The sequence below is a fragment of the Cyrtonyx montezumae genome, unplaced genomic scaffold (genome assembly GCF_038088225.1).
Source record: "Cyrtonyx montezumae isolate F1298 unplaced genomic scaffold, pur_monq_1.0 scaffold_17, whole genome shotgun sequence".
In the NCBI taxonomy this organism is placed as follows: domain Eukaryota; kingdom Metazoa; phylum Chordata; class Aves; order Galliformes; family Odontophoridae; genus Cyrtonyx; species Cyrtonyx montezumae.
In genome coordinates, this window is record NW_027071903.1 from 28,570,630 (window position 1) to 28,585,249 (window position 14,620).

General features: G+C 43.9%; 1 protein-coding gene across 1 annotated transcript; it reads left to right on the forward strand.

The window, feature by feature from the left end:
* The first annotated feature begins 3,796 nt into the window (after positions 1-3,796).
* Positions 3,797-7,875, forward strand: CTXND1 (cortexin domain containing 1). The gene is made up of 2 exons (XM_065734317.1): positions 3,797-3,861; positions 7,642-7,875. Exon 2 carries the CDS (start codon positions 7,696-7,698, stop codon positions 7,873-7,875), a length of 180 nt encoding a protein of 59 aa, XP_065590389.1. The 5' UTR covers positions 3,797-3,861; positions 7,642-7,695.
* Positions 7,876-14,620: the final 6,745 nt, after the last annotated feature.

Sequence of the window (14,620 nt, forward strand, 5' to 3'; positions counted from 1 at the left end):
GGATGGGAACCTGGGCAGCCTGCTGTGGTGGGAGCAGGGCAGGGGGTTGGGACTCAACGATCTTTTAAGGCCCCTTGCAACCCAAGCAATCTATGATCCTGTTATCCTGTGTACTAAGCAGTTCTGTAAAGGAACAAGACCCAGGCAGTGACTTCAGTCACAAACTCCATTACAAATAGAACTCCAGACTTTGAGCTCTGTTATTGCTTACATTTATTTAATCCTTCTCCCCTCAAACTTCTGAAGTACCTGAGAAAACTAATCTGTACAGTTTCTAATACAGACATCATCTCTTTGGGCTGATGAGTACTGTCATTCACTGTCAAAACATGTAGGTTTTCAAGATGAAAGGTCAAAAGATATCTCAGAAATACCCTGCAAGCTAGAGAAAGCTGGACATCACCCTGAGGAGACAGTCACATGAGAAGTTCCTATTCTACCTTGAAGTGCATCCTTTGTTTTTGTAAAAAAAAAAATATTGTCATTGGCTTTTCCCTTTTTTCTTCCTTGTCAGCTTTGCTGCAGTGAAAAATTTCCACAGAGCTTTGCTTATGGTTCTCCTGGGTAGCAGCCAGTTTAATCTATAAAATAACTGACACGAACAACAAGCGTGTTTGTCTCTGTCCATAGGATTTGAACAGCACCGGGTTTGAACAGTACATAGTCCATTAAACTGTGTTCACACAGTACCTACTCAGACCTTACACGCCTTGGCTTAAAGGCCAAACCCATTTGTTTCTCTAAGACTCTGCTTGCTGCTTACTGTGATTAGAGGGGATTCGCACACTGTGCATCATGTCACTGTGTGATGGGAAAAGCAGCTCCAGTTTCCTTATCAAAGTGCATATGGGATGAGGGATGGTTGTGGTGCAGATAAACACTGCTTTCCAAACCCATCCAAACCTTTCATACTGTACGCATTGCTCTGCGTCGTCTCTCAAAGGATCAATGTGGCTCACATGCTGCTCAGAGCCTGGCCAACCCAAGGCAGTACCAGCAGCAAAGCCCTTTGAACTGGGAGTCCATTTCTCCAGCACACAGCATCTGACAGAAAAAGCCATCATCACCTCAAGCCTGGCTTATCTGCCTTTTTCCAGCTGGTGTATGTTGCTCACGTCCTAGCTCTTCCTGCCATCATTCTCAGCAGTCAACAATTCACCCATTCTACCTCACACTTATCTGTGAAGTGCAATTTCCAGTCTCTCTTAAAAAGCTTCCTAGATGTCCTCAGGATCTCACTCCAGCGAAGTTTAGTCACCAATTATCCACAGAATTTGAACTTTGGAAGATGGGCGAGGCTTTGGTCTCCAGAAACCAAGTGCCCATCATTCAGCTCAACAGCTCACAAGCACAACCCTTCATTTCCCTCTTCTTTGTTTTACAAGTAACACCACATGCTCCTCAAGTGAGAAATGATTATTAGATTTAGGGGTATAAGCAGCTCACAGTTATTTTATGTGCATGTTGCATCTTCTTCTCAGTGATGATCAATGCTGTTCTTACCATGGGGTTATGCCAGAAGGAAACATTCACAACAGCAATTTTTAACACTTTCTTCAGATTGACTTATGTGCTTATTTGTTTTTGACTTTTTAGGTAACTGCAAATGATGCCTTTAGTTTTCAGAGGGTGTACTGACCAACTAATTTATGACTGGCTACAAGCAAGACAAAATTGAGGGAAATTTATCACTTGACCATAACTGAGTGGGATAGATTAAATGAACTAGTTTGCATAAACTAAGCGTAAAAGGTGTGAAGTCAGTATTTAAAGTCAGCAAAAGAAAAAACCACGTACACACAAAACCAAATAAAATAAAAATAAATGTTAAAACCCCAAAAGGAATGGATAAAATAAAGTAGATTAAACCTGCTTGCATGCTGCAGGTAGATAGGAGAAATCACACTCATAGGAAGACAGAGTTATTGAAATAAAGTATTGATTTTCTGCTGAACGAACTGTAAGTATAAAAGGACAATTAATTTTTAAATGGAGGCAGTGGTTATCTTATTGCACTCTGGATATAGAAAGAACCTCATCTGTCTATATCAATCTACAACATTTCACTTTGTGCTCCAAGGCAGCAAGTTTCTAATCGAAACTAGATTGTTAAGAACATTAGAGTATGATTAAGTGTCCAGACTCTTCTTTTATAGATTTGAACTTCAAACTGAGGGCAAGTTCACCTGACACACACCAAATACATCCCTGAAACAGCACTTCAGCTTCCTTCATCCGGGATCTGGGGTCAGCACTGGCTCATTCCTCTCTCTAGCCTTCACAACCTAACTCTCAAAGCTTTTCCACATGAACAAATCAGCTTTGCCATCTCTGTAGGCATCCTAAAAGCAATCAGGCAAGCTCACCATTTTAATTACCACAACTTCATGTCTCTCAGCTTGGATAAATATCTTTCCCTTTCTCCAAAGGACATGAGATATCAGCTCCTGCTGCCTCCTTCAGATCTCCTCCTTTCCCACCAGACATGCACAACTCTGCTCTCTCAGGGCCACAAAAACCTCTCATCAGCTCTTCCCACGTTCTTCTCCACTATCCTTTGGTCACTTGGCAAGCACCAGCTGGACCATGTGTCCCTTCACAGATGTGTGAGGAGCCCTGCAGTGCCTATGGAATCATAGAATCGTTAAGGTTGAGAAAGACCACTAAGATCATTCAGTCCAGCTGCTGACTCATCACACCCACTACACCACATCTGCAAGCTGACCTCACTGTGCTGGTGCTCATAGCACAGGGTCACTGGTGCTGAAGTCCAGCCATCATCTTTCCCAAGCTACCCACTGCCATCACACTACAACTGTGAGCTCCCTGGAACAGCTGTTGCCATTTGGGCTCACACTGACAGACACCTTAGTGTGGCAGATATGATCCATGGAGAAGTCCCACTGCCTCTACATCAACAAATAAAAGCAAGGCTTTGAGCAGCATGCAGGATGGTAAATCAAATCCTGTTGAGCAGGATCAGGGCTGTCCACTCCAGTTGCTGCTGTCACAAATATTTGAGTACCAGGTCTAGATCCTCATTCTCTGGTCTAATAAGGACTGACAGCACGAGAGCTCCCCAAGCTCCCCAGGAGGAGAACCAAGTTTTCAGACCCTTTGGCTGACTGTCATGGGAGGAAGGGTTTCAGGTTCCCTACGTTGACCTCTTTGTCCCACACTCCGGACAGTAGGAAACTTCTGAATTAGAGGAATTGAGTGGGGAGATGGGTTTGTCATCCAACAACTTTCACCTCTTTCTGGTTGAAACTATTGCATGTAAAACAAGAACAGCACCCCAAATTAGACTGACAAATCAAAAGGAATAGCTTTTAAAGTGTTGCTATAGCAAATTGGATCAACCACGCTATTTTAAGTTATTGAAAAGTTTCCCCTTCACTTTTTACGCATTAAAAAAATAAAAAATATCTAAACAGACAGACACCTGAGCAGCACAATTCAGACCTGATCCATCGCTGATTGAACAGAAGAAACAGCATAACTCTGGGCTCAAACATAGCTGTCTTTTAGGATCAGGGATTCTTCTTGGGAATTTCTGACAGAGATCCATCTCACTGAGCTGACTGCCTCGGGCTGTCGCTGAAGCACGTCCCTGCTGCTTAACGACTGTAACGCCCACATCCTGCATGATGAGCAACTGCCAATTATTATTTTTCTCCTCTCCAGAGCACATCAGTGACAAGATCTGCTTCCAGGTCTGGGTGGACTTGAACCTGAGAAGACCCTGAAGGCGTTAAAGCCACACTGATCAACAAAACTTTTAAAATATGACTACAGTGAGGATTTCAGCTCCACGATGCTGCCATGCCAGGATGTGACAGGCTTCCTACCCAGGTCTGGAAGGTAGGAATCTGCTTGCATGTATGAAATAGTGTTATTTTCCCTCCCTCTGCTCATACATTATTTTGGAAAAGGAGCAGAGGAATTTTTTGAAAGCTTTTTGAAACATTCTATGGGTTGAGATGAGTGGAAACATAATTAACCAGCATAAGAACTGGTTTAGACAAGCTCTCTGCAATCCATGTGCATTATGACTTTGTTTTTAAAGTGACAGTGCCAAGATTTTCAGCTCTGGAAAGGTCTTTTAAAGAATCCTTCCTAGGTAAGAATGAAGGTGAAATTCATCCACATCACTTAGCACAAGCATTACATAGCACCCATAACAAAGAGGATGCCCACTCATCTCTGTCCACCAGTGTATACAAAGCCATAAGAAAATGAATACATATGGCAGTCCATGAAAAGAGCACTGGGAAATAAAAAAGAAGCAGAGAACAAAGGCTCAGGATGAATCCTCCCTTGAAGAATGTGAGTTCTTCATCCCTGTCACACTGCCCACAGTGAACTGGATTTCTGATGGTGAGAACAGTCAGACATGAGACAGGCAGCCCCATGGCCACCCCCAAGCATTTACCTGGGATGTTATTAAATCACCTCAGGATTTACAGAACAGCAGGCTAAGCTGCCTAATAAATCAGAACCAGTTCCTCTCATTTGTCTGATGGCTTAAAAAATAACTGAATAATTTTTAACAAATCCAAAGAAACTTAAAATGTACTATCCTACAGCTGAGTGCTCACAACCTACAAAGAGCTGCTTCCCAAAATTCAGCTATTCAGAGGAAACCTGATCAGTCAAGCATGAACATTTATAATTGTTTCTGCTCAACTTCTTGTTTTCTCCCCACGCACACACTGTCAGAATCATCAAGGAAGTGAAAACTGAGGCACTAGCCGAGGGGGCTGGGAAATCAGCAGAATAAGTTCTCTGTATATCAGAGAGATGAAGAAGCACAAGTAGCAGCAGACAGGCCCAGCCCCAAGACATATGTTTTCCATCAGTTAGTGCAGATTAATTGCCACATCACAGGAACCTTGTGTTTATGAGGAGAACAGGAGGAAAGGAAGTGTGATTGGTCTAACCTCAAGATTACAGATTTCTGGGAAAAAGAAATCTTCCTGTGCCTACTGACAGCACTGTCTTCTTTGACAAACATATCAATTTAAATCTGGAAAAAATATTAGATTCAAGCTGCCTCCATAAATTGCTGTGTGAACTATAGCTCAGATACTATGTGCTTTCGCACAGATCTCTAGGTGAATCTTATGGCTCAGAGTATCCTTTTTACAGGATCATAGCATGATTTGGGTTTAAAGGGACCTCAAAGGTCACCCAGCTCCAAACCCCTGCATGGGCTGGGTGCCTCTACCAGCTCAGGCAGCCCAGGGCCCCAACCAACCTGCCCTGGAGCTCCTCCAGGGATGGGGCACCTGCAAAATGCTCTTTCCTTTAGGAAGGGGCAGGACTTTGCTCCTGAGTTCCATAGGAATCATCACCCAGGCACAGTTCTGTGGGTAATGAGATTCTGTGATGATATTTGTAAATAGATACTTGAGGTTGGATTTTCCTGTGGTCTCTCAGAACATTTTCTGAGTAAACTATTCATATTTTAAGAGAAGGCATACTTAATTGAAAATACAGATTTTCATTAAAGATCGATAGGAATGGAAACTTCCAGGAAGATCTGACATACACAGAGGTTAAGCTACTGTGAAATAACAGCACAGCCAGAAATTAAAAATGAAATTCATCCCTGTTGGGCATTCATAGGAGTACTAATAAGGACAAGGCTAGATTAGTAGTTTTGACAACAGCTTTTTTCTTCCACTCCACAAAAGCACCCACACTTAACACTCAACATTGCTGACTAAGTTTTGACTCTTGCTCACCAAATTAAGTTGTAATGTAAGACCCGTTGGCTAACAAAATAGCTATACAAGCTTCTGCAAAATCGTTATTTCAGCATTAAATCCACTGTGCTACTTTCTCAGCACTAGGAACTCTGCAGACCCTATGAAGTCCTCTAACCAGTGAGGAAAATCTCTCCATACCCCCAAGCCTAAATTAAAAGCCGTCAAAATTTCATTCCAAACAGAATCCACTCTTCCTCAGAGCCCCACATCAGAGCACAGGATAACTGACAGTGTCCAGAGGTGCTCACTTCTGCCATAGACCTCAAATCAAACTGGGTGGCAGGGACTCCTGGAGCAGCAGCACAATCTTCTCCAGTGTAACATCAGCAATAGGGTCTTCTGGGGATTGAAGACCTCTGGTCACAATCCTACCCCACTCATCAGTGATTATTTTGCTTGCCCAAACTTGCTGCTCTCTCCTAAGGATGGTAAACATACAGCATCTGCTTGGTTTCATTCACTTTGTCTTCTCCTCCAACTCCCTGCTGCAGGACTGGCTGTTGCAGTATTTTCTAATTTTTTGGGAAATAAAAATCAGCCATACTTGTTCTTAAAATAGACTAGAGAGCCCAGCTGATTTATCCTTGTCCTGTAGGATTTAGGAGGCAGGGAGACCAGAAAACTTGAAAGAGAATAAATTATGAAAGTAGGTACTGTGATTTATTTTAAATAAAGGTCCTCAGTTCACCCTGGGAAGAATTCTCAGGGCAGATGGGCTCAGTAGCTGCTGGGGTACTCATCTGCAGCTGCCACAAGGTGCTGCAAGGACACGATGCTCCAGTCAGATGTGAACTGCTGCTGAAAGAGCCCTGCCAGCAGCAGAAGATCCCCATAAATGGAACTGGGCAAAGCTGGCTGGGATCTTTTTCCCACACTTATGGGGTCATAGAGAGCAGTTGCACCATTTGATACCCAAATTTCTCCCCAGTTTAACATCTTCTCTTCCCCATCTCTACTCCCAGCAAAACATGGCTTGGTTCTCAGACTGGTTGTTGTCTTTGATGTGAAAGCTATTTGCTTGTTTTAAGGAGGCATTAAATAATATTACCCTTTCATAGGAGAAACCCTCAGCACTTACAGCTCCCACTTTGACCATGTCAAGAAGCTCCCCCTGCTCACTCTGTGAGCCAGGTCAGCTCCTCTCCTTAAGCACTGCCATACCAAAACCACGTGGAGCAGCAGCCAATGAAGGATCCTGCAGCACACCTGCAGTAAGGAGTCAATCTCTTCTGAAGTAATTTTGCTTATGGATTCAGTTAAGATCAGAAGAGACCTTCAGACATCTGCATTAAATAAAATGGAATCGCATAATCACCCATACCTTTCTAGGTGAAAAAACACCCACTTAAAGGATATTGCTCCTGAAAATCATCTCTTGCCTACATAACATTTAATCTCATCTATTCGTAGGTTCTGGAAAATGAGTATGCATAATTTTCACTTTGCTTTGTGCCAGTAAGAGACAGGGAATGTTTGGACAGAGAAGAAAATTGGGATAGAAACAGTCTGCTCCACCATTTGTCTGGTCTTTCACATTGACAGAGGAGTGGAAATATATTTACAATTGGGAAATGGAGATGCAAGAACAGTGTCTGGACCTCTTAAAAGATGATATTTCAAGTGAATGAAGTTCGCTCACTACTGTTTCTCTTTTCTCTTGAGAGCATCTGTTTCCATCATCTAACATTTTAGCAAGAAACATTTATGGGCTGAAGAACAAGGTGATGTTCAGGGTTCTCCAGCACACAGCTCCCTGTTACTCAAGCTATGATATCTCCAGCAGGTTTATTTCCCTCTGAGAACACATCACAGATTTTCTGTTCCCATTTGTACTAAGTTTCCCCAGTGTCTGACACTGTTTGTTTTGCAGGTGGTCAATGATGTCAACAGCAAACATAAACCCAGATGAAGAGCAGCATGAGCCATGGAGGGACCCACCCCAGAGCCTGCATATGTTGACGTGGACAAGGGACTGACATTAGCATGTTTTGTCTTCCTCTGCCTTTTCTTGATTGTGATGATAATTCGCTGTGCAAAAGTCATCATGGACCCTTACAGTGCCATCCCCACATCCACATGGGAGGAGCAGCACCTGGATGACTGAAGGGACTTGACTACACAGAGCCATAAAATGCTGCAATCTAGGAGGCCTCTTCCTATCAGGAAGGCAAGCAGAAGCAGCCATTTTCAGATATGCAGGATGACTGCAACATATTCAAGAGCCAACAGTTCAAGTGATTACTGCTCAATAGATCAGGATATCAGCAAGCCATTCTGGAAGCACAGTTAGTACTATGCAGCAACCCTCATTTTAATGAAGATGATCATCACATAACTCAGTAGCACAACATCCCCCCGACTTCTATAGTTATAGCACAGTTCGCCCTCTCAATGTCTCCCACAAGTTCAGGGCTTTGTTCAGAAACTGGAACTTGAAAAAGCAATAAGAATGTCTTCCCTGAACACAAGATTGCTTCAAATACCTTCCCAAGTCATTATATTTGTTTGGAAGGCGGGCAAAGTTGTACAGTTTTGTATCCCTGAGCACTGTTAGACAGAACCATAGAATCATTTAGGGTGAAAAGACCAACAGAATTGACTAACCCAATCATCAACCCTGGAGAAGGAACACTAAAGCACCACTGCTATGAGCAGGTTTATTCTCTGTGAACTAAGTTGTGCCCGTATGCTCCCCACCACAGTGCTGTCACATCTCCAGTGACTGAGATACAGAAGTACTAAAAATGCAGTTCCCAAGGGGTCTGTGGGCTACGGTTGACTTTGCAGCATGACCTTACTCTATCTCACTCATGGATAACTAGGTACCACCACCACTTGCCATAGGTCCCTCAATCAGCCAGATGTGCTAGATCTCTTGCAACAAGCTTGGTAGCCACAGTTCACAGAGCAGAGCTTGGACACCACCACTGGCTTCAACTACATAGAACTTGCAATGTTTATCAAAGAGTGATTCCACACAAAACTGCAGTTATCTCTCCTCTCAGACACAGTTCAGAGGGATCACACAAAGATGTTAAAGACAATAAGCAAAGATATTGCTTCTAGCTTTGTCAGTCAGATTTGTTTGCCAAAGTTACAGTAGCAACAATATGCATTCTACCTCAAACAATTTCAGTACCTTTAAAAGATTCTTTTCCCCATATTTTTCTGTGATCATATATTTCCTTTGCTCAACACATTAAGAAAACCATTATGAAAGAAGTGAAAAAGGGAGCTTTGCAATTATATTCTTTACCTTTTGAAGAGCAGTTATTGAAAGCCTCCTGTATCCTCCATTTCTTAAGTTCTAAGGTTTGCCCACAGCTGCCTTGAGTGAAAACACATTTGGCTTAAGGGATCACACAGTTGCTGAAGCATCAGGAGTAGGTACTGCTAACACAAGTGTCATGAACAGATAAGACCTGAGAGCACAAATCTGCAAGAAGGACACTTCATTTCCTCCTCTTCCTCACCATCTTGTTATCTACATTCTCACCATAAGAAAACAGAGCAAATGAGGAAGGTGGAAACACAAAAGCTGGAGCAAGGAATCAGGACATAAACTCAGGCTGGAAGTAGATTTTTTAGGTTGCTATTCTTGACTCTGATGGATTTGTTTGAACATTGCACAAGTCCCTTCTTTCTAAAGTCTATGAACACATAGAACTGGCACAATAGTGGTAACTTGTCTTGCCCTGTTTCAACTATGTCATACAACTATGTAAGCACTTGAAGAGTCTTAGATAGGGACATAGAAATAAGATACTGATTTACAACTCCTCCATGTAAAACTAAACAAGAAGGTCTGAATCTCAGTGTACAGCAAGGGAAAGGGGCAGGGAAAATCTCCACAGCAGCAAGCTTGTCCAGACTGCCATGCCCTTTATTAAGGTCAGAATACCCTGAGTTATTCTGATGGCACCTGGCTTTATTACCTAGTCCACTGAGTTCCAAGGTGACCACAGAATAGCAGGCTAGGAGGCACATGGAAACTCTGCATGCACCTTTTGGCCTAGGTTCAACTGCACAGGTTTTACTCATCTCTGTTGTAGGAGATCCCATTCAGGAGACAGAAGATTTGAGGATCAGCTTTAATCCTGCTATAGTCTACCAAGAGACCCCCACTGCTTCAATTATCCACTGCAGATTGCTCACCAGCCTGCTGTTCATTCATTAGCCAATTAACCACTAGTAACAGAAGTTTTTTTAGGTGTGGATGTTAAAGTCCAACACACTTCGAGCAAATATGTTGGTTTCTTGCTCATGAGTGTACCTATCCATGCCTTAAGAACTGATGCCCTGGCTCTAAGAGCATTGTTTCTGTTCCATTGACATTTAGAGCCTGTTGTTTATCACCATGTTTCACTTCCCACTTAGATACTATTGAGGCAATATACAAAACAAAAAATAGCAAAATAACTATTTCTAGATGTAAAGGCAAAAGGACCTGCACAAACAAGGAGATGCTAGAAAAGGAAGGAAAAAAATGCATCTCTGAGGATCTAGGCTCATAGGGAAAGAACTCCAAAAGGAGAGATCTCCAACGAGATCCTTCCTCAGTAGCAGTCAACCCTTAAATGAGGTCTAAGAGTGAACTGCCTTCACCTGTGCTCCCAGGGCTGACCAGGTCTTTCCTTCAGGTGCTCAATAAGTGGTTCAGGCCATGACTCAGCTGTCCCCATACACCAGGCTACAGAGACATCCAGGTTTCAGGTTACCTGGCTGTATCACAACTGACACAGAGCAACAACAACTTGTCACTACTCCTGGTGCTTGTACTCCTCTCAAGAAGTATCCATGTGCTTTGGTTTTGCTGCACACCACCAGTAAGTCCCTGTTCAGCTAGAGGATTTACACACAAGTTTAAGATCCCGAGCTCCTTAGGGACCAGGGTCAGCTCTGTGCTGTATCCTTGGCTGGGCAGAGACAGCAGCACACAGACCTCAGGGAAGGAAGCCCGTATGAGAGCAAAGGGTTATGAATGCTGGGGAAGCAAATAGATTCACTCCACAAAAATATTTGTGGTTATTTTCCTCCCCTAGACAAAACATTTTAAGATTTTATTTTACTTTCTGCTCACAGAAAGCCTCTCCTACACCAAACCTTCTCCTATGACTACCTAAACACCAGTGGGGTTGTTTTTTATAGTAGTAATGTATATGCATCCTAATTTCTGCCTTCCAACAATGGTTACCAACACAGCCTCACCACTCTGACTAGAAGCAATACCAAACATCATGCTGAAAGCAAAGCTTCGCCCTGCTTGCATTCAGGGTTGACCTGGCCACCCAGGGTGTGTTTATTACTCCATCTCCTGGGAGCCTGGTAGGCAGAATCATGTTCCTGTGCAGTGGAAGCTGTATCTGAGTAGGGGCTGCATTGCTTGGTACTAATTGAAGCTGCATGTAACAAGTGCCTCTGCCAGTTCTGTTGTTTTTAACCATTATGCCATACTACCAGCAATTGCACTCAAAATAATGCAAACTTACTGCAGATGTATTTACTTAATGCAATAAACAGCTTCAATGCAAAAAGAAGTTATGTGTGTTGCGGTTCACCCCTTGGATTGCCAGGATGTCCCATGCAGGCACAAATCACAACGAGTCACGTCCTACATCAGGAGAAGCAGCTGGAGCCACCACGCTGCTCTCAGAGCAGCTCCCAGCACAGATAGCAGCTCCATGCACGGGCAGGAATCCAAACTCCTTTCATTAAAAGCAGTCAATATCCTCCAGCCACTGCTCTTCTTTGCAACCCGGGAGGGAAACACTGATCACACACACATTTTTAAGGCCACGCACAGTGTAAGACTCCAACATTTACTCTCAGGGTTCATCTCAGCACACAGCAGCATTAAAAAACATTGAGTGATGCTCTTAATTACAAAGCTCCCTGGTTTGTACTGCAACTTGGGAGAAATCAGAAATCAAACAAAAAGCATTAAAATTGCATTTAGTGTACAGAATCCTTAAGGAAAAGGATGGGTGTTAAAGCAGTTTCAAAACCAAATGAGCTTTTCAAGCAGCAGCCATCTGCAGACCAACCCTACAGCAGGTTTGTATGGGGCAGCACAAGGCCACAGCTTCAGCACGTCCCTCACATACTGCCAAACACATCCAGGGCATTTAATCAGCTTTAGAGCTCAGAAATCATCTCTTTCTCACTTAGCAGAGACAACACAGGCACCTTGAGCAGAGGTGGCAATCCTAAACCTGAGAAATGACCTCCTACAGCCAAAGGGGATGCAAATATTGCCTACCAACAACATCCCTTCTAATAGAGCCACTGCCTCATCCACGAGTAGCTTCTGAAAGAGCATCTCCTCCACCCAGAGAAGGGGCCTCTCCCTTCCCACACCACACAGCTCCGAACCCCTTTGGGGTGGGCTTACCTTTCCTCCAGGTCTCTGAAGATTCACAGGAGAATTTCTTCTTCTCCACTCAGGCAGCAGTCTCAGCATTGTGACAAAACAGAAGAGCTCTTGGCTTAAAGCTTTGCTTCATTCATTGCTGTTGGAAGCTACTATACAATAAACCTAATAAAACCAGACTTTAATTAAAAGCAATAAACTCTAGAACCAAAGAGATCCACTCTCAAATCCCATTGCAACAAGAGCTTCCAGACACAGAGAAGCTTTTTGTAGAGAGGGTCAAACTACTTTAAATGCCCTTTAGAATCAAACTCCTCCCAGCACCAGGTGCAGTCGTTGAACCCAGAGCCCTGGGCTGAAGCACCTTCCCGCTCCACCAGCCCATTTCCCCCCTCACAGGTGCCTTCCCCAGAGGGGAGATGTCTCCAACACCATCAGCCCACTTCTTTATCCCGGAGGTGAAAAAAAGTCACCTTGGCCATAAAAAACGTTCCTCTCCTTTTTTAGCATCTGCTGGACTTTTGGCCCCCAGCCATGCAGCAGGCGGTCGATGTCTCTGAGCTCTGTCCTGAGCAAAACTTTGGACTTCCTCCAGCCCACGTCCAAAATCTGCTCGGAGAGCTGTCTGAGCTCTGGGCAGGAAAACATCAGTTTCTGGGAACCTGGGATTTCTCAGATTTAATCAAGTTGGGAAGCACCTGTGGGGCTACGAAGACAGCCTGTCACCTCCTGCCTGTCCCCACTGTACTACAGAGGTGTTGGGCAGAAACCAGGGCTTGTATCCCTGGGCTGGAAAATGTAGCTGCACTGGCTTTGTGCAATGTTTTCCAGCAAGTTTTCCTGTACCCAAAAAGCACTGATGCCGCAGTCCCTCCTGGCTGCAAAATGTCTTGCATCAAGGTCAAAACCCATGAATAGCAATGTACTGCCCTGACACCTCCATCAGCTCTCATCAGAAGAGATTTTTCCTGTTGTTTTTTTTCAGGAAAGCAACCCTCCTTCCAGCATATCAAACCCCTCTGTGCTTCCATGGGACGGTGACATCCCGGCAAGACACAATGTGGGGCTGTTGAAACCCACACACAAGTTACTTCCAAATCCAAGAGGGGATATATCAACCTGTGGTTGTCCTTCAAGGTCATTTGCCAACCAAGTCAGAGTGTATTAAAACAAGTATCTGTCTATTAGCTCCATTCAGAGCATCCACCAGAGCCCGAAGAAAAAAATGTTTTTTTTTCAAATATAAACAAGGAACCACTGTTTTCCTGCCCAGGTCATCCCTTCTGGTAACAGTGCAATGTCTTACGCTGAAAATTTAAATTGATTTGGGGATGATCCTCTCAGCATCATTCTTGAAAGGGACTGTTATTGTTGCACGCTGAGGCTGCCTGGGAGCGAGCCCATTTCAGAGAGCATGCCCTGTTAGCAATGATTTATGCACTGTCACATTTGTTCATTAATCTTCATTCCAAATTCACTCTTCTCTCCTGCCTAGCCAAGGGGTCACACGGTGTGCTCCTCCAGGGTGATATTAAATCACCTGGCCTGACACCCAGGTTTGGAGGTGGGTGCACCCAGACCCTCTCTATAGACAGTTCTACAAGTCAGGATTTTGGAGTGAAGCAGACTCATAGCCTGCCCTCCTGCTGCCCCCAGCCCTAACACAAGGGGCTCCTGGCTCTAGGGCCACAGCTGCAGCCCTGGGAGCGCTGTCCTTGCACAAAACCCACAGTCCCATCACCCCCCTCACTTGGAGAGCCAGGTAGGTATTTAGCAAGATTCCCTTGCACCATACTTGAGTTCATTATCCACTCTCCCGAGCTCCTTCAGTCAGTGATATCTTCTAATTGATGTAATTTGGTGTCAGACCACAGCATTAAATTGACTTGTAGGTGGTGGGACAATTGGCAGATGCCCCTTGAACACAGTGCCATGTGCTTTGCTCACCACCCACTGCAAGGAGCCACCAGCACCTGGACCCCCGTTGTTCCCTGACAGGGAACAAAGTGGCAGTCACCATACTGGGGCTGCCACCCTCCCTTGGTACAGTACAATTTCTGTTTTCACCCTTTTTAAAGGGCTGCTCCTTTGGTTGATTTTTTTTTTGTTTTTTTTTTTTTCTGTTTCCTTGTTGTTTTACTGTCAGTTGCATTGGCCATCACATTCACAAGTCGCACTGTCATGTGTTGGTAGAGGGAGCTCTCTTCCCCCAAATGGTCCACGTGTTTTAGCATCCACCTTTTCAGGGTTTTGCCTCCAGAAGATGAACACTGGGAAAAAAAGAAGTCAGGATTTGAGCTCTGCCAGTATCACCAACCCAGTGAATATTTCAGTTTACTTGAAGACCTTTTTATAGCTGTGATAAAAATATTAATATAGAATAGATAAAGATCTCACGTTCTATTTAAATCATTCTGAGAACTTTAAGCTAGGGTAGAAAACCTTTTCTTATCACACCAGAGAGCCACGTTCATCTTGA

What these genes read in the sequence shown, in the direction of transcription:
- CTXND1 (XM_065734317.1), top strand. Translation starts at nt 7,696, where the DNA reads ATGGAGGGACCCACCCCAGAGCCTGCATATGTTGACGTGGACAAGGGA.